This window comes from Miniopterus natalensis, chromosome 10 (genome assembly GCF_054644295.1).
Source record: "Miniopterus natalensis isolate mMinNat1 chromosome 10, mMinNat1.hap1, whole genome shotgun sequence".
Classification (NCBI taxonomy): Eukaryota; Metazoa; Chordata; class Mammalia; order Chiroptera; family Miniopteridae; genus Miniopterus; species Miniopterus natalensis.
Genome location: NC_142090.1, coordinates 10,271,650 through 10,295,310, shown reverse-complemented (window position 1 = coordinate 10,295,310; position 23,661 = coordinate 10,271,650). Strand labels below are relative to the sequence as shown.

The 23,661-nt window shown below is 45.9% G+C and overlaps 1 protein-coding gene across 2 annotated transcripts in view; it reads right to left on the bottom strand.

Annotated features, from left to right (window-relative positions):
* CREB3L2 (cAMP responsive element binding protein 3 like 2) overlaps window positions 1–23,661 on the bottom strand; it is a 102,311-nt gene that overhangs the window by 38,992 nt on the left and 39,658 nt on the right. For both annotated transcript variants that reach the window (XM_016221921.2, XM_016221927.2), the window contains exon 2: window positions 7,175–7,391. In XM_016221921.2, the coding sequence (XP_016077407.1) occupies window positions 7,175–7,391 (217 nt within the window). The remainder of the gene's footprint in view (window positions 1–7,174; window positions 7,392–23,661) is intronic.

The window sequence follows — 23,661 nt, the reverse complement described above, 5'->3', positions numbered from 1 at the left end:
TTCCTCTGCATGCCCAGCCCAACATCAGGCTCTTTCTTCAGCCCACCCATGCCCGGGGACCCAGGTGCCCTCTGGGGGTAGATGACCGGCACACCTTTCTTTCCACCCCTGAATCCACCCCCTCTAACTAAGATGACTCAGGCCGATGCTCTGGTCAGTGGCTCAAACTAAACTCGATGAAAATACACCAATTCATCACTCCTCTGACTGTCCCTCGGGTCCCACTTCCTTGGGACATTTCAACACCAAGCGTCTCCAACACTGCAAACTGGAAACCCGTGTCATCATGACTCATCTCCACCCTGTACTCAGCATACTCGATCGTGTGGAATTCTGCCCTGGGTTTCATCTAAACATTTCAAAGCCCGTTGTTTCCTTTGCCAGGCATGTTATACGCCTTTCTACGTCCCCCGGCATTACTTCAGCCGTGCACACCTTCCCTGCTCTGGCACCATCACCCAGGAGACAGTCTTTTCTTTCCTAGTCTCCAAAAACCTCCATTCCACTTTCCTAAGGCCCTGTTGCCCAACCGACGCTGAGTCACTGCCTCCCAGCAGACGGCCCCATCTCCCCTGAGCTCCAACATACCAGCAGCGCCTGCTCAGCTGTGGCTCACAGACTACTCTTCTCATTCCCACCTGGGAAAACAGCTCCATAAATCTACTTTATCTCTACTAAGCCAGCCTACAGCCACCCATAGCCCCTGCTAGCTCTAGAAATCCGACTAGCTTAATCGGAAAGAAGATAATTATTATTTATGTCCCTGGTCCCACCTCTCTAGACCTGAAACAGCCACAGTGACAGCCCCTCATCCCACCCAAAATAAAGTTGCCTTGGCTTGTGCGTGGTACAGATACTGTACTAGACCACTTCTGTATTAGTATACACTATGCTGAGTCTGTTGGTATTTTATTTATTTTCTAACTTTGTTCTTGCGCCATCTGGAAGGACAGGGACCGTGTCTAGTTCTCTCCAAACAGCCGCAGTCCACAGCACTACTAAGTTTTTTCCCTTAGAAAGAAGACTGCAATTAAGGAACAAAGCAAATGAATACCTAGCCCCCCAATTTAATTACAGAGGAACATGAGTAAGATGGTAACTCGTGAAGATGCCCCCCATGTGGTGAGATGCAAGATTTGGTCATTCGAAGACAAGCTTTCATTCCTCAGTCAGGGCATAAAAATAGACGCGGACATTTTACATTCCACTTGGATGTTTCTGCTTATCTCTTTATAGCCTCCTTTATTTTTCCAAACAGAAAACCCTGCCTAGCCTCTGGTTAGCAGCCTTAATCATGGGAAGAAAGGATCGGGCTGGATGTAGGAGGTCTTTCTGGGAGTTTCGAAGGCCGAGCCCACATTCCTAGGCCTGGCTCCTGTGGTCGCTGAACCACATGAAGTTCTTTAGCTCGAGTGTTTCAAAAAGTCTACGAATTTAGCCCTGAAGACAGATGACTCCTATGTAATCTTAGACCAGTGTTTCCCTACCTTTTTTTTTTTTTCCTCACAGACTCTTTTGAGGATCTAAAAAAAAAAGTTATAATATGCTGTCAGCAGAAAAACTGACGAATGTTGATAGCCCCCAAATTCTGTACGCAACTTGAAGGGTCTGCAGTCCATCTGAGGTCCATGACGCGATGGCAGGACACGAACATCTATAGTTGTCCCATAGAATTGGCCTGGGGTTCAAGGAGGGAGGGAGAAGAAGATGGAAGAGTCAGCAAAGAAAGAACAGGGAAGGAAGAAGGGAAAGAAAGAAAGAAAGAAAGAAAGAAGGGTTAGGTTGGGAGAGAGAAAGAGATGGGGAAAGGGGAGGAAGAGGGAGAAAAAGAGAAAATCCTAACAAGCTTGGAGAGAGTCTCTACTCAAAGTGTTTCTCTTATCACTTTCTTTCAGGCCCAGAAGCAATTATAGGAGAATTGCACTTAATCGAAGTGAAACTGGACAAGATGGCCTGATTCACTGGCTTTCCCAGGTATAACAAAATGCTCACCCACTACCCATCACTAGAAACAAGGGCTCCTAGCTTTGCTTAAGCTGTTTTCCCAGCGCAGGAGATAAAGAACATGAACGTTAGTGGGAACAGCGGTTTTTAAATGCTGCCAAAAGAACCGTCCCCCTCCAACAGGCCCCTGTGGACTGACCCTCCCTGAAAGGAGACGCAGGATGTTTCAAACAAATAAAGGAATTCTGTTCCCCCAAATGTTGCCATCCACAAAACTCAGAAAAACCCCTGAAGCTAAGACCTGGACAAAGCTTTTCTGAGCACGTTCTCCACCTATCACGCCCACTGCCTAACTGTAATTTCACACACGCAAATGGTTCCTTTCCACGTCCACTGTCCCCTACTCATGAAAGTGCTTTTGCTGGCATAGGAAGGTGGGTTTCACTGAGAAAGACTGGTAAATAACCAAGATGAACTGCGGGTCAGAGACTCTACAAAATATATCTGACACGCTGTACCTGTTCTCAGCAAATTACTAGCACAGCCTAATGCAACACCGGATCTATAAATAGTACAAGGTGCCAATTGTGGGAACTGAAGGACATGTGCTTTGGCCTAATGAGGAGAGGCTTCCGGGAAAAGATGGACTGATTATTTCTCCCCGAACTAGGCTATTGATAGGCGGCACCCATGAGTTCCATTACGTTGCATTTATAGAGCTTAGACTTTAAAAACAAAGAGAGAGTACACCTGAAGCGAATATAATATTGTATATCAACTGTCACTGGAAAATAAATGTTTTTAAAAGTTGCACTCTCCAAACCCTTCCCTACTTTAAAGCTGATAATACAGACACAAAATTAATAATAATAATAGTGTCATCATGGAAGAGAAGGGACCCTGAACTTTCAGAAATCTGCTAATGTCATTCATTTCACCAGGGATCTTTTACCATCGCCACTGGTTTAATTCTACTCAGTGCTTCAAGGCCCAAATAAATTCTGCCTCATTTATACAACTTTTCCTGTGGCCTTCAATGGGCGTGCTCTCTCTCTTCTCAACGTGTACAGCTTTATTTCCTCTTGGGACATTAGTCTCATCTGTCTGATAAAGTATTTGGGTACATGGCATCTTCACCAGGTTCTGATCTACATACAGGCAAGATCTAAGTTTTACTATTGCATCCAACAAGTAACCAGCTTGGTGCTTGACACACAGTAGGTGTTCAACAAACATGCAGAATTGAAGGGGAAAGTTAGTTTGCTAGATTGTTAGGCCATTTCTAATCTGCATGATCTAGAATGGAAAGGCTGCAGGACAGATGTTAAATATCTGAATACAATATAATATCGCTATGTTATCACACTCCTGCCACAGGGCCTTTGCACTTGCTGTTTCCTCTGCCTGAAAGCCTTTTCTTGAGAGAAACATTTAGTTCTTTCCTGCATCTCCTGCTGATCTTTGCTCAAATGTTATCTTGTCTGTCTATCCTATTTAAAATTTCAACACCCCCCTGCTATGGTTTGAACATATGTGTCCCTGCAAAATTCGTATGTTGAAATCCTAACCACCAAGGTGATAGTATTAGGAAGTGGAGCCTTTGGGAGATGCTTAGGCCATGAGGGTATAAACGGGGATCATGAGAGTCATAAATGGGATTAGTGCCTTACGAAAGAGACCCACAGAGCCCCCTAGCTCCTTCCACCAGGTGAGGATAGAATCTGAAGTCTGCAACAAGGAGAAGGCCCTCGCCTGACCATCCTGACACCCTGATCTCAGACTTCCAGCCTTCAGAACAGTGAGAAATAAGTTTATATTGTTTATATTGGTATTTTGTTATAGCAGCTTGAATGGACTAAGACACACACATACACACACACACACACACACCCAGCAACTCCCTATCCCTTTTTCTAAATTAGTTTTCTGTATATCACTGATCGTCATTTAATGTACTGCCTAGTTTACTTTTGAATTTTTATTTTTTCTTCCCCACCTCCTATCCTAGAATGTAAATTCTATGAAGCAGAGAGCTTTATAAATTGTATTTCCTCCTTTACCCACTAATGCTTAGAAAAGTCCCTGGCAGATTAACCACAAGATAGATACTCATTAAATAACTTTGGAATGAATTTTTAAAATGAATCATAAAGCAATTATAAAACAACTACTTCTACTTGGCACTGATCTTATTTAAGATAACTGCTAGCCCAGCCGGGCGTGGCTCAGTGGTTGAGTGTCGACCTAGGATCCCGGCGATTGGGGTCCAATTCCTGGTCGGGGCACATGCCCAGGTTGCGGGCTCGATCCCTAGTTGGGGGTGTGCAGGGGGCAGTCGATCAATGACTCTCTCATCAGTGATGTTTCTATCTCTCTCTCTCCGTCTCCTTTCCTCTCTCTGAAATCAATAAAGACATATTTAAAAATAATAATAATAATAATAAGACAAGAAACACCACCTGATCAAATACTCGCAGCCCAGTGTGTCTGCACAGTAAGGGGGCAAGCAATGCATGCAAGAGCAGAGCTGGTGTCTCCCCTGATGCCATCACCAAAGGGTAGGACCACCTTCAGACTTCCATACCTTCACCCTTAACAAGACTAGAACCCCTAAGTGGTTGAATGGCTACACTATAAGGAACTGATGATACATGATAAGGGAGTTCAGACACGGAAGAAGTCATTTGACAGACATCACTCCAAGGAGAAGTGTGCTAGTCAATTCCTGAGACATCCCCTAGGTCTCCAGTCTTTCAGGCACTCACATCCTTGTGTGGTCTCCTGTCACAGTGAATCAGGGCTGCCCTGTGGAGCTGACAGAAAACTTCAGGGCTAGGTCAGAAAAGGTATGTCAGCTCCAGCCTTGGTCTCTCGGATCCCTCACTCCTAGCAAGCAGCTGTGCTCACCACTACACCACCAGCGCATCCCTCACTCTTTGGGAAGCCAGCTGGCATGCTGCAGTGACTCTCAAGAAGCCCCATGGAGAGGACCACATGGAGAAGAACCAATTCACCAGCATCAAACTGCCAGCTCCGTGAGTGAGTCCCCTTAGAAGTAGACCTTCTAGCCCTGGAGAAGTCTTCAGATGACTGTAGCCTCAGCCAACATCTGATTTCAAGCTCATGGGTGATCCTGATCCAGAACCACCTAACTGAGCCACTCCTGAGTACCTCATCCACAGAAATCATGAGAAATAATAAATGATTATTACTGTTTTCAGCCATCAATTTGGGGAGATTTATTACACAGCGCAGATAACTAATACAAGAGGTACCGGCAATGACATCCACAAAGGAAATAGGGCTTGAAACAGAGGCATCAAGAAAATTGTAGAGATAATGGGCAAAGCAGAAAGGCGAGCATTGGGGAAAACCATGAGCAAAGGGAGGTACGAACATTACACGGAAACCACACCCACTCAGAACCTCAGGATGGGAACAAATCTAAAGGACATTAGTCCAACCTTTCATCTAATGCTAAAGTCCATTCTTAAGATAATAAAACGAAGGCAGGGGTCGCATGAATTTATCTAAGCTGACACCCAGAGGAAGACCCAACTGCCTATAATTCTCCTCCATGTGGTGATATAAATGAGGAGCATTCAGCTGCAATGGAGACCCATTCCTGAGTTTGGACTGAGGTCACTTCTGAGAGTGATTTAATAAGAACTGAGGGAGGAGGAAGACAGAGAGCAGGAGACGGGGAGGAGGGAGGAAAGGGGGGGAGAAGCCGAAGAAACAGAAGCAGGAGACCGAAAAAGGAGAAACAACAACAGTCATAACAGCTCTACACAACAGAAGGAGGGAGAGCGGAGGAGACAAGAAAGGAAAAACCGATTTATCGAAGTGCTGTGGTGGGCATTGTCCTAAGTGCCTTAAACACACCATCTCGTTTTACCTTTGCCACCACTCGAATTCTTTTAGTTCTATTTCCTCCTTCCTTCCCAAGGGACTTCCTTACCCTCGCCCCATTCCCCTGGTTGAGGTACAGAAAGTGGACAACTGCAGGCAAGAAAGATTAAGTCATCATGCACCTAACCTCCTGTCAGGAACAATCTGAGCATGCAGTTAAGGCCCCAGCAGGGTCCAGCCAAGAAAGAAGCCACTAACAGATCTGGGGCATTCCCTCGCCTAAGGATATAAGGTCAAATTTCCTGGACTGCTGATCAGTACACCTCTACTCAAAGGAAGACCATATCTGAGATGAAAAAGAGAAAAACCTACAGCAGTCTCTGTCCCAAGAAATGCTGTTTTACTGGTCCCACAGCCGGTGCTTTTAGAGGCCGGTAGTAGATCTCAGAAGCCCAAAGGAGGAAGGATTTTAACCCAAAGGTAACACCCTATTTCAAGAAGTAGATACAAGTATTTGCTTTTAACCAAAGGGAGGCATGAGGGAACTTGTCCTGCAGGGAGTCGCTTTCCAAAGATTCTGCTATATGCACAGTGGTATGAGGCGTGGAGGGGGACACCCAGGTCAAGCCAGAGGAGGTGGGGTTAGTGACCATTCCTTGCCACGCCATCCTCCAGTGAGAAGAAGGCAGTGAGGGTTAGAGAATAGTTTCTAAAACTTACTCAAGGTACTGAAACAGCTGGTTGTACTTCCAAGAAAACAAAACATAGAAAATTAACTTTAAAAGGCATATATACCTTAGAGAGTTTGGAAGATAGGGCATACACCAATTAAAGGCCTATAGAGTAGTGGTCTTCTCTAGGACCAGGAAATCTAGACCTTTAGCAAATACCAACGCAATGGCATTGATGATGGACATGAAAGGGTCACCATCAAGAAAGTCTAGGAATGATCACCAAGATCCCATATACATGGGATGTCAACAGAACATGCTGGAAGTGGACTGAGAGGATGCCCAAGAAGCTTCTATGGAGAAAAGCAGTTATGAAAATTCTTTCTTATAAAAAATGACATGAGCTCTTGGAACAATGGACTTACAAGAATTATCAACTGGGCAGGACACCCTGGTTTGCAAAAGGATGTTTTGCTGCCCGATCCACAGAGTCAGAGAAAGCAAATACCATCACTCAGTTATAGTGAGTTCCCGGAGTACAGTCTGGGGTAAAGAAATTTGCCCTGTGCCTCTTTGCATTTCCCCGAACCCGGGCACAAGGCTGTACAGAGTTAAGTCTGTGGCTGACGTGGGTGTTGACAATACTATAACACACACTCCACACCCTCACGGAGTCAGAGGTGCCGAGGCCCCTGCTCTGCCTTTACCGTCATTGAAGCTGTCGCTGGAGGTGACGTGGGTGAATGGTGACTGGGCCCGCGGCTCCTCGCACAGAGAGTAGCTATGCTCGGCCTGGATGAGAGGCGCCGGGGACGTTGGGGAAGGCTCCACCTCCATCGACACAGTCTTCTCTGAGAGGAAAGGGTCATTCAGGAGCTGGCCCAAGACGTTCTGGGAAAACTCATCCAGAAGTTCCGAGAAGTGCTGCAAGAACAAAGGAGGGAGGACTCAGTTTCTCTTAACCACAATCTGATATCTACACAGAAGTTCACAAGCAAGTATATCACCCAGGGCTTTAAATGAAGCCGCTCAGATACAACGTCCAGGTCTCTATGGCTGCGCAGCCACTACCCCAAAGTTTTAGTGGCTTAAAATATCCACAGTTTATTATTTCTCAGCACTTGGTGGGGCGGCTGGGTGGCTGAGCTGACTTCTTCTGGGTTCCTCGATAGAACTGTAGTGAGCTAGATGGCTGGCTGGGGGGCCGGGCTGGGCTGGGACATCTGGGCCTTTTGCTCAGAGGCTTTTTCAGGCTGGGATTGCTCACAGGGTATAGAAATATTCCAAGAGGTAGCAAAACAAAGCTGAATGGCCTCAGGAGTCACTCCTTCCACATTCTTTTGGTCAAGGCAAGTGACAAGGCCAGCCCTGATTCAGGGGGTGGGGAAGATAGATTCCTCTCTCGACAAGAGGAATGGCAAAGTCACCTTGCAAAGGAGTGTAGACAGAGAGGTTAGCATGACTCACGGTGGGGCCGTCACTGTAACTACCTACCACGATCTGCACTGGGGATATTTTTAAATGGTTATCCTGTTATTTATAGCAAAGCAACAAGTTCAAAGGCATCCGAGGCAGCTCCCCACCACCTGCACTCTGATCCTCTCTGGTTTTCCTTAATTTCCTTAATTCCTCCATCTCCAGCACCACCAACTCCCTAGCCCCCACCACACCATGAAGGTGATACAGGAATAATCTGTACCTATATTCACAGGGACTCGTGCATCCCTTGTTTCACTGTCTCAGGCTGAAGAAGCTGCAGCCCCATCCACTCTCCCTCACTCATAGGGGGATGCTCGTGGCATGAGATCTGTGGAGCAGGAGCCCATGACCTGGGCACCATTGACAATGGACTGGATCGCTTTATTATGGGGGTGGGGCTGTTCCATGCATTACAGGATGTTGAATAGGCCTCTACCTGCTCAATGTGAGTAGCACCTCCCTAGTTTTGAAAGTGAAAAAATATCTCCAGACAGTGTCAAATGTCCCTGGGGGGGGGGGGGGGGGGGGGAATCATCCTTGGTTTAGAACTGCTACTCTAGAGTATATTAAAAATAATCATGATTTAATTCAATTTAAAAGTCCGTTTTGACAGTAGCTGTTAGAGCCACTTCTTTCTTAACGTGCCCTGAGGCACAGACTAACCTGGGTCATCCTTACTGATTAAACTTCAGGGGCGTTTCTGGTGTAGAAAAGAAGTTGCCAAAGCAGACACAGCAATAAGAGAACTGATTGCAAAGGGTGACACCCGGGGTGGGCAATGAAAACTCTCGGGAGTCACACGCGTAAGTCCTACCACTGAGCTGACGTGTCAGTGAGGGAGTTATGAAAACGAATGCAGCCTGGGGAGCGGAAGGCGGGAGGTGGCTCCAAGGTGAGAGCTCCAAGATTAGGGCAGCTGCAGGACAGAACCTCTCCGGTAATAAAGCAGGACAGCAGACAGCACACAGGAGGCCCTTGAAGGCCAGGGATCTAGCCTGCAACCGGGGTCCATGCCCTTGACTGGAATCGAACCCGAGATCCTTCAGTCCACAGGCAGACGCTCTAACTGGCTAGAGCTCTTTTTTTTTGTTTTAAGAAATAAAACATGAAGGGACTGTCAAAACTCCCACCCAATCCTCTCAAAGTTAACAGCTACCCTGAACTTGGTATTTATCATTCCCATCCACACTTTTACTACATGTGTATGTATCCACTGCGTACATATGAATTTTTTAAACTTTAAATAAGTAGTACCATACCTCACACATCTTTCTGCAGCCTTACTCTCTCCAAAAAAAGTGTTTCAGATTTATTCATGTTTATACGTGTAGCTCTAGCTCATTCATTTAAACTCCTGAATTGTATCCCACTGTATCTGTCCATTTTCTCTTGAGCAGTAGAGTATTATTATATATGATACTGTAATAAACATTCTCAAATATGAAGGGACATTTTTTTCAAGTACGAATCCTGTGACCCACCTTCAGAGATTTTGACTTGGTTGGTCAAGGCATCTATATGAAGGCCCCACCACCACCACCTGATTCTAATGCTCACTTAAATTTTTCAACCACTGAAGGCTGACCCCACCTCCACTCACCACCCCTCTCCTCACACCACTGTGGGGTGAAGTCCCTAGACGTTTACAGATTCCCTTGAAGATCAGAGGCGCCCAAGTCAGAGGAAGAGGCATGGATTTTGCAGCTCCCACGTGCTAAACTTTAAATAGACACTGGGGAAACAAAAAAAAACAAAGAAGAAAACAGAAAAAGCCCAGGCCTCCCCTGAGCTCACAGCGCAGACCAGTGCTCCTCCAGCATCATGTGCTATGAATCGCCTGGGGGTTTACAGACATAGATGCTGACTCCCAAGTCCAGGGGCCCGAGGTTCTGCTTTTCTAACCAGCCCCAGGGATGCTGCTGGTCTGAAGCTGGGAGCAGAACAGCTTCTGGCTAAGATTAGAACCCAGGTTTCCTTAACTCCAGGATAACCTGAAGTCGGGGTCTGATTCCCTAAGCAGCTCCCCGAAGACAAGTTTACTGGTTCCCTGTTGGTAGACAGTCTGCAAGTGTCTGACGGAGTTCCTTCCAAGACCAAAATGAAGGTAATGAAAAGGGAAAGAAATAGCACAGAATGTAAAATGCAAAAGCAAGAGTTGAACTCACGGTCCCTGCATCCCCAAGCCACAGTTCTGTCCCCTGAGCTACACTGTCAACTCTGGCCAGCTGTGTCGGCCCTGCTAGCCCTCTGGAATCCACTCTGTCCTGAGGCAAGGCTCTTGGATGGCTGAGCTCTCCCATGGAAGATGCCAGGTGGGGCTACTCTGCTGACACTGTTTTCTTTCTCTGGTGCAGCACTAATGAATGTTTCCATGCACATCCCCTAGATAACCAATAATAAACTTTTTCAAACTCTGCCTACGGTCCCTGAATTCCCCTACTTTGCATTTTGTCATAATTACCATGTTACCAAACAATTTAGCCCTAAATGATATCAATCTTGAAGAACTCAGAGGTGTTATCAAATGCATTACGATAATCTCCCCTCTGCAAAAAGAACCTCCTGAAAAAAAGAGACCAACTGTGCCCAACCACCCTGTAACACCTAGGAACTTAGAGACTTGGGGAGCACTGAGTAGCTCCCAGGGAGACAGTGGTGATGGGACAGATATGCCCAACTAGTCCCAACCAGATGAGGTGACTCAGCCCAGGAACTAGCCCCTGCTGGCTCCCCTTGACAGCTGTGGGCTCCAGGGCTCAGCAGACAAGTCAACATTCCACTGCTGGTGCAGGGACCAGGCCAGAACTGGCCCATCCTTGCCAGCCTGTGAGAGAGGGACATATGGTCTCGGAGCCCCAAAACCAGAGAAAGGAGCAAAGTGAGCTCAAAGGGGGAAGTCTTTCTAGATCCTGCACCAACGTTAGCAAAGGACTACTCACATCAACCCAAGGGTTAAGCAATTTTATTTTTTTAAATATGTTTTTATTGACTTTAGAGAGAGAAGAAGAGAGAAGGAAAGATAGAAACACTGATGAGAAACATTGATCAGCTGGTCCTGCATGCCCCCTACTGGGCGTCAAGCCCACCACCCAGGCATGTGCCCCGACCAGGAATTGAACCAGCGACCTCTTGGTTCATGGGTGGATGCTAAGCCGCTGAGCCACACCGACCGGGCGGGTCCAGCAATATCAGTTGAGTTCTTTCAAGGACATGGCCACAAGAGCATTGGACCATTCTGCCTAACAGTTTAGTCAAGCTTTATGGGTTTACAAAGTACTTTCATAGCTTTCCCGCCCATCAGCGCTCACAGGAATCCCATTGTCCAAGATGTCAGTCACCTACTATTAGGAGACAGAACTTGAACGAGGGTCCACTTATTTCAGATTGACTCAACTTTTCTACATTGTTTCTTGAAGAAAGAAGCACTTGAGCTTCACAATCCAACCACATGGAGATGCTCTAACAGGTATAAAACTTGATGCGGATACTGGTCATTGGCGATGATGCTGACAGGATCGGGCGCTGGACTCATCTGATGGATTAAGTGCTTGAACATGTAAGACTTTCAGAAAATGAGCTGGGTGCTTCCTATAAGGTAGATATGTCCCCATTGACAGATGGGGAAACTGGGGCTCAGAGTAGGTAGGTACATTGCCTGGGGTTGGGGTTGCACAACTGGAAAAGGTAGAATTGAGATTCCATCCCAAGTCTAGCCGGTTCCCAAGCCCACACAGACATACTGACAGTCCATCCACTCATCCACTACGAACACATAGTCTTCCACATTTGAAGTGCAGAAATGCGCTAGGGGGTGTCAGATGGAGAGGCTCCCAGTATCGCCTACATGGCACCTTGGCAACACGGATGAATATATTTACTTGCCTCTAGTGCCTGGTTCTGCCAACGGGTTCAACATAGTATCACGGAATCTCCGGGTTGGAAGAAACCTCCTGACGGGTAAGCCTCAGTCTCATGACATAAATGTTCCTCGCCCGCCTCAGTGAAGACGCTTGGTAACTTCCTTTAACAATCAGTGTCAAGGTCTCATCTCCCCATTATTAAACACCCACCATTCAGTAGCCTCCGACCTGGCCCAACCATCCTGCAAAGTCTTGTCTCCCTTTATTTTAACACGATGCTTTCATTCCAACCCTACCTGATACTTTCATCCCAACCCTAATGGAATTCCTTATGACACTGTAGCAATATAGCTTTGGAGACAAACAGCCCTGAACTTGAATCCTAGCTCCAGCTGTGCAAACCTCCAGCTGCGCAAGAGCCTTCAGTGGTCGAAACTTCAGGTGGCTCCGCCTGTAAAGTGAGGATAACAATAGTACCAGCTTCCTGCTGCGCAGATTAAATTAAATACTGCATGTAACGCACCTAACACTTTGCTGGCATAACAATTTTTTTAAAAAGCTCTTCAAAAACACAAAACCCTATCACAATGAAAACAATAAAATGTGGGCACTTTCTACTTGCTCACTGGCTTCTCACAGTGTCCTTCCTAGAACATCCCTTCATTTCCCTCTCTACACATCAGGAAACTAAGAAAAGCAAATCTATTTCTTTTACAGTCATTCTACACAGACACAATTTGAACTGATCTTTTACTTCCCTGACCAACTCCAGCCCTTCAAATAAGTTTTACTTAATTTGACGTTTTTACTTTTCTTTGATGTCCCTTTCATACCCAACTAAAGTCCTTTGCCATTAGGCCTTATAAACTATAACCCGAATGTAAACATTTTCCCCATCCCCTGAGCCTGGCCCAGAGCACAGATCAGGTGCACTCACCAACTGTAGCATTTCCATCTATTTCATTCGACACAAACCCAGCCACGCAGGAAACAAATCCGAATTAGCGCCTCGGCCTCCCAACAATTACTAGTAAGTGCTATCAAATGCTTAAACCGTATATCCAAATCTATAAATCAGATGAATTAGCGGGAGACACTGTTAACCTCACATAAATTCTTTACTTCATAAAAACTTGCAATGGCTCTGAAGCATTTACGTTTGTGCCTGCAGGTCATTAACTCCGTTGTCAAAGGAGCTCACAAGGAAAGAGTGGTTTATGACCTGGGCCGCCTCCTGCTGCTAAAAGCTGCCCCCAGGACACAGGTCCTGGGGGTAAGGCAGGGGGAATATAGTAGTAAGAGAAGGAAGGATTCATAATTCCTGAGCTCCAGCAGCTGGTTGCATAAAGTTACTAAGCTCTTCCTTGCCCTGCTCCTGAGGTTCACTCATTTATCACATGTAGTGAGCAGCTACTCCAAGCAAGGCACTGTGCTCTACGTAATCTGAAAGGGATGTCCTGTTCCCCTGCGGACCAACGTGCTCATAGAGCATCTTCAAAGCATTCTGCCCTCCCTAGGTGGCCCATCAAGCATCTTTTGTGCTGGAGCTAACTGAAGAGTGCTGGACCAGAGCCAGGACTGGAGATCGAATCCAGCCCTGCACTTCACGGGCTGTTACTCTACCTCTTCTGGGCTGTTTCCTTGTCTGTAAAACTCTCTGTCTCTCTGTATCTCTCTGTCTCTCTCTCTCTCTGTCTCTCTCTCTCTGGGGGGAGGGGGAGAAATGGTGTATACTTTGGACCTGATCAGTAGTTTCTCACCTTTTTTAAAGCGTCCCTGCCCAAAAAGTGCCCACAGGCACTCCATACAAACAAGGGCAGGATTCAGGTGACTCACTCGCTCCCCAAAGCCTGCCCACGGTCAGGAGAGGAGGAGCCCACGGATCCCTGGTTAACTGCTCCCAGCAGAGGGAATAGTAATCACACACAAATAGTTACAGGTCACTGCTAACAACCTATTCAGCTCTAATACCCTATAATTTTCTAAAACGTTGCAAGCAATATGAAATGGAAAAGCGTTCCAACTTAGGAAAAGGAGAGGAAACACCCTCTTTCTGCTTCTTGGGTTTTTAAGCTTCATCCCCTGCAACCCTGCCAGGCAGTGAACCAGGCTGAGCCCAGGAGGTGACCTGAGGGGTTCAGAAAGCACAGCCAGGAGGCACCCTCAGCTCCCTTCGAGGCTTCGGGCCCAAGGCCTGCCCGGCTCCACTGTCTGCGCCCACAAAGACCCCATTCTCCCCGCCTGCAGCCTGGAAACAGCTGCCTTGGCTGCTGGCCTCTGGCTGATTCTTCACTCTCAGGCAGGGGAAGAAGGCTTCTTAGTGAAATATCACAGCTAGGAGCCTTGCCCAGAGCACAGAATGCTCCAGAGACTGGAGCCATGGATGAAGGGGATATGGTGGGGGCAAGACGGCCGCCCCCAAAGCCTCAAAGAAATGCAGAGAAATAATTTAGAGGGCAGGCCTCAAATTCACTTTAAAAACCAAGGTTTCCCTCCAGCAAAACGGCTTGTCTGTATTAGGAGGCAGGAGGCAGGAGGGAGGAGACCTGCCTTCCAGGACAGGGGTTGGGGGGGATGTTCCTTCCACCGCATGTACCTGAGCATGTGCCCTGCACTCATACACACAGCAAATGGCCAGGTGCCCACCAGGAGGGGCAATAGGGGCTTTGTCAAAACCACAAGAAAAAAACTGGCGCACAAGTCAAACCCTGTTACAGTAACATTTGAAGGGGACCCAATTTTTTTCTAGTACCAAAATTTAGGTGCATTATATATTTCTCTAAATAAAGAAATTTAGGGCTGAGGCTGAGAACTCTATTACACAAGAGGTTGGGAGGGTTTGGGGTTTTGTTTTTTTAAATGACATCTGCTTCACTGAAATTTCACAAGCTGTAACAGAAATTGTTTTTAAAAGAGCCCTACTCCAAAACATACAGACTTTGGTTTGTGGTATCGGATGTACCTCTCTTTGTAAAAGAAGTATGGGAAATAGGTTAATCAAATTATAATGGTATTGGGGGATGCTTATTTAAAGGAACCTCTATTATAAATTCATCGGTAGGGTATATTTGATGTGAAAAGGGCCACCCCTAATTAATTTATGTAAATATGAATGTTTACATATGATATTTGCTTCAAGGGAGGTGAGCCAATACTAATTTCTTTCAAGTGATTAACATTTTATTATTGAAACAAGTAATGATGTACTTTCTCCAAATGCAATCTGATCCTGAATGGTCTATAGCAGTTCTTCTTAGCTTAACGTTGGATGTTAAAAATTTTTTCTTGTTTTGTTTTATACAAACAAATCAGTTGTGAGATTAAGGCAAAACCACCCAGGAAACATCAGGGCATTTCCTCATACCGTTCAAGGAAGGCATAAGCTAAGACGGTCATTGTTTGTACCCTCTTGGGTCCTCCCCTAAAGGAACTAAAATCAGGTATTTTGCCAGTCCAGAAAAACTTATGATGATGATAACAGGCTCCCAATCACAGACTGACAAAGCTTGAAGGAATGTTGGACATCACCTGGGCCTACCTGGTCATTCTAATTTGAGAAAACCAAGGTCCAGGGTAGTTCATGAAATCAAAGACCTGAGGGCTAACCTCTTTACACTGTAGATTCTGTGACAAGAGACATGGTGACTAAACATAAGGATCAGCAAATGGGTGATCTTCCACAGACTTCTCTGATGAGGACATACCTTCTGCAATGAGACAACCCTATCTTAGTCAAGACCCCATGCCCAAGGTGTCAGGAATAGAAGAAAAAATTAAGAGCCATAAAGTTTTCAGAAACAAAAAGTGGCATATCCTTCAAAACACTTCCTTTATTTATGGGCCGGATATGTCATCAGAATCACTGAGATAATCTTACCCTCAGAGGTCCACTCCAAGGAAAGGGAGAGGGCTTCACAAGGGCCAGGCAGTGTCTGCTTGTTGTTTAAATTAGCAGGGAGTGACTCACTGCCAGGAGGCACCCTTTCACCCTGAGATAAGAGCAACGGGGATCCCACAGGTTGCAAAGCTGTATGCCCTGAAAGTTCTGGCTCAGAGCCTCCTAGACTTTGGCTCCTTCAGATCTCACATGGGTGCCCCACCCCTCTGAGAGACTGGCCTGCCCAGACATACCAGAGGATCCGAACCACCCGAAGGAGTGTGTTACGCACTGGACTCGTGAGTCAGAAGACACAGGTTCTGGGTCAGCTCTGCCACTATTGGCAGGAACCTTGGGCAATTCACTCACACCTTCTACTCCATGTTAAATTAGGAGAAATACAATCTGCCTTTCGAAACTGTTGTGAAGATAAAATGAGTGCATAGATAGTCTGATCCAGATACAATATGGTACTACAGTAAGTGAAGATGGCCTGAGAACCACTAGTGGGCTAGGAGCAGGAAAGCTACTTCACAGGTATCTCTGAGCTCCCTCCCGGCTAGCCAGCTCGCAATGGCAAATACCAGGGGCATGGCACCCATCTGCTGTCTCCTCCTGCGTGTTCCTTCCTCTTACAAAACCCAACCAGCTGAGCTAATAAACCCTCTTATCTACAAATGCTAACTAGAATCAAGGATCTCGACAGCCTGGTCAGGACAGGACATCTGGAGAGAGAGAAGAGGGAAAAGCCACCAGTTAGCTTTCTCTCACCCCACACTGCCTGCTCCAAACCGAGCCATTGACTCCAGTCCCATTACTAGAAACAAGAGGGACTGGAAAGCAGGCTCAATTGTTTTCAAAGGAAGAAGACACAGTTAAGGGTGTTCGCCGCCCCCCTCCCAAAAAAAGAAGCCAAATTTGATGTTTCTCTATTACAACAGTTCCTTTCACGGAGAGCTCAGTAAATGTTAGCTGCTTTATTGTTGTTATTAACTACATGCCTAGCTGACTCTGGGACAAATTATTAAGCGTTTCTCTAATCTATCAGCCTATTCACACTATACAAAATTGTGAGGCTTATTGAATAACTTTTATTCTTAGTGATCTCATACTAGATTGCAGTTTCCCACTGGCTCAATGTTCAGTTCATCAATTCATAACTGATAAATCTCCCTTTTCCTCTTTTAAAAACCAAGCCCGTATCTCCCATTCCCTGCAAGTCCTCCACAGATCATCAACACCACCATCATATCCATATGCTTCTCAGTGCCCTTTCATTTTGACCAGCAATAATCATTTTTATGCAAACCTCTCACTCAAACTTTTATATGAGAACTGGTGAGAGAGCCAAGCTGGATTATCAATTTTCCACTTTGGTGGCATACCTGACCAAAAAAAAAAAAAAAAAAAAGGCCCAGATAACCCAAAGTAAGAAGGTAAGAAGAATGATATCATCACCCAGTGGGCAGCTGAGAGTCCATGAGAGAGCACAGCAGAAAGGGGGGAAATCTGAGCAGCTTGGTTGTGAGACAATGTCCTAGACATGCTCAAGGATCCCTGACCTTGACTAAGCGGCAGCCAGTCAAATCTTTCCCAACTGATGGACATTTTCAGGCTCTCAAGTCTTGCTCTGGAAGTAGACTCCAGGTGCTCCAACAGGCATTCCTCTCGGCGTTTTTGTCACCAGGATAGTTCCTCCCTATCATCTAGCTACAGCCCTGCCCTTCCTCTGCATTTGAAGTTGGAAGAGTTGGAGAATATCTAAGAAAAGTGGGGCGGTGGGGGGGGGGGAGGCCATAATCTTCTTTCTACAAAACACCATAAATAGAACCCAGTGCTCTCAGAGCTGTTATGAAAATACGCAAACTGAAAATATTCTGCAGTCCCTCTGAGAAACAGGTGCAAACACCACCTGTTAAAAGTTGTTACCAAACAGCTTACTTGAGCCTTTTTCTCCCCCAAAAAACAACTGAGAATAACGCTTCTACATTTTTTTTTCATGAGGGGACAGTGGTGGTAACTGCTCATTGCATCATAAATAGGAAGCATTTGCCTTCTGGTCATAAAAGATTCTTCTGGGTTACCCATGAAGCCAATGGTCTCAGAAATTACATAAGGTTTGAATGTAATAATGATGCAATCGGTGCCTTGGTGTGGGTGGGGCAATATTTTGCAAAGAAAGTCAGCAAGGCTTCATTAGTAAATAATATATGAAGTCAAAAGGGCAGCTGCTATTGTAGAAAGAATGCTCTGTTTGGAAGGGAAAGCTTTGGACTTAGGCTTCTTTCACACTCGGCTCTGTGACCTTGGGCAAGTCATGGAACCTGTCTGAGTCTCTTTCTTTAGAATATAAAATAAAAGAGTTAAGACCAGCTGGTCTCCCAAGGCCCCTGCAGCTCTGACATGCTGAGACCAGTTGTTATGTAGGCAGCCTAAGGGAATAAAATAGCCTGAAAACAAATCTTAAGCCTGAGTCAATGTTCCCTGAAACTACCTCTCTGGCCTTTCCTGAGGCTCTTTTGGCAAAGAACTAATTCCTCTGAGGATGGCTGAGCTAACAGCTGGATAGTCCTGGCTGATTTCTGCCTTTGAACAGCTGGTCTATGAGACAAACAACCGGACAGGCTTTTATGGGAAAAAAAAAAGAAAAAAGACTCAACTTTTGCAGGCCAAGTATAGATGGAAATATCAGACTTAAAAAGTGTTGTGCTGCTTTCCCCTGGCCCGCAGCCCCTTACATGGACCAATATCCTTCTGGCCCGAGCTATGCAGAACCTCGGTGAGAAATGGGGGCGAGAGAAGGGACTAGACAATTCTAGGAAGGCCCAGGAAAACTCCTGGCCATAGTTTCATGTTTTCTGCTTCATTCCTTAGAAGAAACCAGAAGTTCTAAAGCGGTCAGAGGTCTCCACTAGACCGTGGTGGCTGAGGTAAAAAGATTATTACTGTAGGTAAAAAGATTTTTCATTGATTGGGACTCTCCTGCTGATTACAGGGTCCTGTGCACTAAATGCATATAGCTTCCCCTCACCATCATGTTGACAACCAAAAATGCTACCATATGTTTCTAAAAGCAAAAGTAGCTAACTGTCAATACGTAGACTCAGCTGGATCATGAGAAAGCTATATGTTAGCTCAGGCTCTTTCCGTGGGCCTGTTTTTATTACTCATGAGAAATGTGGCGCTATGTTAAAAAATTCTCCTGATCACCATCCGGGCCATTGAATTGTATCCCCTCCGCTGCCTAATGACCCACCAATATCTGAGTGTCCCTTCCCCCATGAATCCTAATACTCTCAACGTTTGCAAAGCTCAGGTTTCTAATAGGTTAAACCTCTAACTAACTTTTAAAGTTCTGGGGCTTGTAATAAACGGATCCTTTCCTCACCTTTGTTTAAACAGATTTTTGCCACCAGCAGCCCAGTTAGAAGGAAAAGGGAAAGAAAAACAGCAACTCACAGAGCCGTACACAGAGCCTGTGTGCAAAACCCGGGGGCGGCCGGACCACCTCGCTGACTCGTGATGTCTGCAACGCGCCGTAAAATTAGTAAATTGTGCCAGTGCTAATACTCCAGTCTCAACAAAGTGGTTTGTTTGTTAGGGCTTCTAGCTCACAAAAGAAGTATTTAAAAACGCTACACGTAGCCTTGGAAACAGACCAGGGGAAAAGTAAACAGAAAGCACAAGTTTTGCCTGTGCAAGCAACAGGCCCTACACCAAGGACAGCGCAGCCCCGGGCGGATGAAGGGAAACGAGATGAGCGGAGGGTGGAAAAAGCAGGGTCACAGCCAATCAGGAGAGCCTGCTGATCCGAGGTGGACAACCCTGACTCGAGAGCTGTCATCGATCCATCTATCTGAAACTTAAAATAGCCCACATAAGACTGTCTCAGTAAGTTACCGTATACCTAAGCAAGTAGCTATTTAAACTGTTACTGTAGAAAGCTATTTGTTTATCAACATTCACATCCTATACCAAAGTGAAAACATAAATTGCCTATATTCTCAATGATACACTAAATAATTGTCTACAAATGCTATCGCGCAGAAATTTATAGACGGATATCTGACAAAAAGTTGACAGTGCCTCTGCAGAGTGTAACAGATGTGGTTTTTCATTCCCATCTGTAGTTTCTACAATGAAAACCTACAGGTTTATAATGGGGGGGGGAAGCATTTGTTTTTTTTTAAAAACAGACTCCATTTAATCAAATTAAGTGAGACCAGGTTTACATAGTCCTCGGGGAACAAAGAACAGTGAGGATCGCTGAATAGAGACATTTTCTGCCCAGATGATGCATATTTTATATTTCATTCCTGATTTAAAACAACAAATAATAATAATAATCCATTGGCAGGTGCAGGCTTAAAAGACAGACCACTTCGCAGGACAATTACACCTCATTTTCCCCTGAAGCTTCAAATGTTAAATGGACAGAAATCGCCTCTCTCATTCTGTCCACCCACATCGACAGCAATTAGGACCCACATCATCTGGGCCCTTCTCCAACAAGCAAGGTACCTACCAGGCCACGTGCAGGGTTTGTCTCCACTAACAGTGTCAGTCAGGAACTCGGGATGTAATAGAATGGAAAATGCTGGAAACAAGCTCCCCTTTATTCACCCTCTCCCCTCCAGGTGGGCCCTGACAGTCTCCCAGCAACTCCTCTATCAATAACGCCTTTTCTTTATAACTCAGAATCTCCACCCTTGGCCACTACAATTAAGCTTTTATCCTTAGATTGTATTCAGTGGCGGTTTCTGTCCTCTCATGACTTGGGGCCACCAGCCACAAATACCTAAAGTAGTATCTTTGATCCTGCACTCCAACTCCCCTGTTCCCTTCCCAAATTACAGTCCGCTAAACAGAGAGAACAGACAAGCACTGGTTGCTCGCTTTCTCTCACCCACTGTAGCAGGCGGAATTCTAAGATGACCCCAAGATCCCAGCTCCCTGGTGGACGCACCCTAAGATCCCCTTGAGTGGGACCTGTACGACCTCGGATGACGGCTGCCTTCTGATGAGTGCCAGGCTACATTATGGTGAAGGCTATTTTGCAGGTGTAATTCGGGTCCCAGTTCCATTGACTCTGAGGTCATCAAAAGGGAGATTATCCTGGGTGCGTCTGCCCTAACCAGGCGAGCCCTTTCAAACAAGACCCAGGCATCAGAGAGATTCTCCTCCTGGCCTGGGAATAGCAGGCCAACAAGAGTCCTACAGAAACCAAATTCTGCCAACAAGCCCGGGAGCCTGAAAGAGGACCCCAAGTTCGGTGGAGAAGCTGACACCTGACTGCAGGTTGGTGACTGAGACCCTGAGCAGAGGACCCTGACTCTTGGCTCAGGGGCACTGTGAGATAATGCATGTCATTGTCTGAAGCCACTAAGCTGTGGTAATTTAGGCAGCAACAGGAAACTAATACACCCACCAACTGGTCACATAACTGTCCATTCTCCTGCCCACACTCTTCTTGTCCACGCTCTGAGGATGCCTATGTGGAGGAAGAATTCATCCTGAGGGTAGATGTAGGGCTGGAGGCTCTGTGAGCCTTTTAGTCAGCCTCAAACTAGGGAGCGTGGCCTGGCCGGGCGTGGCTCAGTGGTTGAGCGTCGACCTAGGATCCGGGCGATCGGGGTTCGATTCCCGGTCAGGGCCCATGCCCGGGTTGTGGGCTCGATCCCCAGTCGGGGGTGTGCGGAGGCAGCCGATCAATGACTCATCATTGATGTTTCTATCTCTCTTTCTCCCTCTCCTTTCCTCTCTCTGAAATCAATAAAGACATATTTAAAAAACAACAAAAACAACTAGGGAGGGTGGCCCTGACCACCCCCATGCCCAACATGTCTGAGACACTCCACCCGTGTCTTAAATCTGACGCTCAGCCTCACCTCCCTCTGTTCACTCCTGGGACATGAAGCTAAGGTGCCAGCTGTGACTTCCCACCTGGCCTCCCGGAGCACAGATCCAGGTTTGGAGAAACCTTTTTCCTGACAGTCTGGCCAAGACCAAGTAGATTTTTTTTATTTTTTTTTTAAAGAAATTTTTACAAGAAAACTAAGGGGGAGGAGGAGGAGCATTTTTGGAACGAAGGCAGATACATTTACACAGGCATTTCTGTGTAAATGTATCAAATTAAGCATTTCTGACTTAACTGAGGGCCAGTCACAGCCTGGCCTGGCTGCTGCGGCTCCTGGAACACTGCTCGCCACATCCGCTTCCTTCCCGGCCCTGTCTTTGCAGGAGGCACACACTGTGCCAGTCCCCTCTGGCACGACTTGAGTTTGAGTTGGCACCTTCCTGGCTCTGCAGCCTCCTTCCAGGTCCTCCCACTCTGGTTTCTAGCTGAATGTTGAGCAAGGTACTCCCCCGTCCGACCTCGGCTCCTCTCCCAGGCCTCACACCAGGGACCTTACAGGCAACACTTCTGCTCCACTCACTGCCTTTAGGCCTCTGTGCTCCTGTGTCTTATTAGTGTTCTCTGATCTCCTGGGCTTTGACTCACTTAAGATGAGGAATTCACTATGTGTCAGCCAACGATGCTGAATTCCAGGGATACGGAGAGGCTGTCACAAAGCTCAGGCCTACTGGGACTGCCTAACACATGCCTATTAGTCCATTACTGACGCTGGTACTAAATAATCTTAATAATATTAGTATTATACTATATAAGTATGCTATTTATTGTTAATATTTTATTAATATGATATAATATTAATGTTACATATTATTGGTATATTATTCCAAAATTCAGTTCATGGTCAACCTATTTTTCTTGGCTAGTACCTAAGCCGAAGTAGCACCATGGTGGGGTCCAAAGCTGACATGCACCTTTTCTATTTCCTACAGGTATACTCTATAAAGTTGGGGGGAAAAACAAATGCATTGGAGTTTCAGGGTCTAAAGGCCATCTCCCTATTGACTCCTCACTATCAGATACCACTGCAAGTAACAGAAGGAAACAGAATATTGATTTGCCTTGGCCAACATGAATCAGTAGAAGTAAATATTAACCTCTAAGGGGGTCCTCTTGGCTATTCAAATGTATGCTGGGCTCAACACAAGAATTCCCTAGTTTGACTTTTCCTATCAAATCCACAAGTATGGGTATTAGTGTTTTACTGAAAACTAGCCTCATGAAAATAAGTTGACTGTCCCCATCCATCATCTGTCTTAGACCACAAGCTCCTAGAAGACTCTTCAGATGCCTTTGGTTGCCTTTGTTCTGTGACCTGCACAACATGAGTGGCCACTCAAATGAGTTCTAATGATGGCAATGAAAACCAGCGAGGGTCCCTGGGAATCACCCATGTCCATTTTGTTAAGGATGGCTGTGCAGGAGTCATTGGGAATATAATGAGACATTCACACAAGAATGGGAAAGTTCCTAAACAAGTTACACATGAAGGCATCCCTTTTTCTAGTTGAGAACTGAGTCTATAGCTCGCTTCAGGGTCCAGAGGTCACTAGTCTCAGAGTAATCTCAAAGGCCAAGCCAGCAAAAACAGATGTTGTTTTCTCTCAAGCAGATACCAGCTATCAAAGTTCAGAAGGAAACAGAAAGAAAAGTTCAGAAAGAAACAGTTGGACCTGAAGTTTAGCATTCGGATTACTGACCCCATCATCTGTGCCACTGTGAGAGCACTCTAGCAATCGGGCTTCATCTGCTAATGCCACACAGATGTTAAAAAAAGAACATGCTGGAAACTGTGTTGTGTAGGTGTCAACTGAATCTCAAAACATTTTATAAAGGATCCACACATTCTCATTTAATTGCAGAATTATCAGTAGAAAAAGAATCTTCTTATGCTCCCTCCAGCCCTAGTAATTCAAAGGTTGGCTGCGTGGGAAGGCTTTATCCACGAAGGTCCAAGAGTTGGGGGTCTTATTGTACAAGTCACTTCCTTATATTTCACTTTTCCCATCAGTAAAACGGGCACCAGTGTTACACTAGCCTCTTCCACACCACTTATTTGACCTG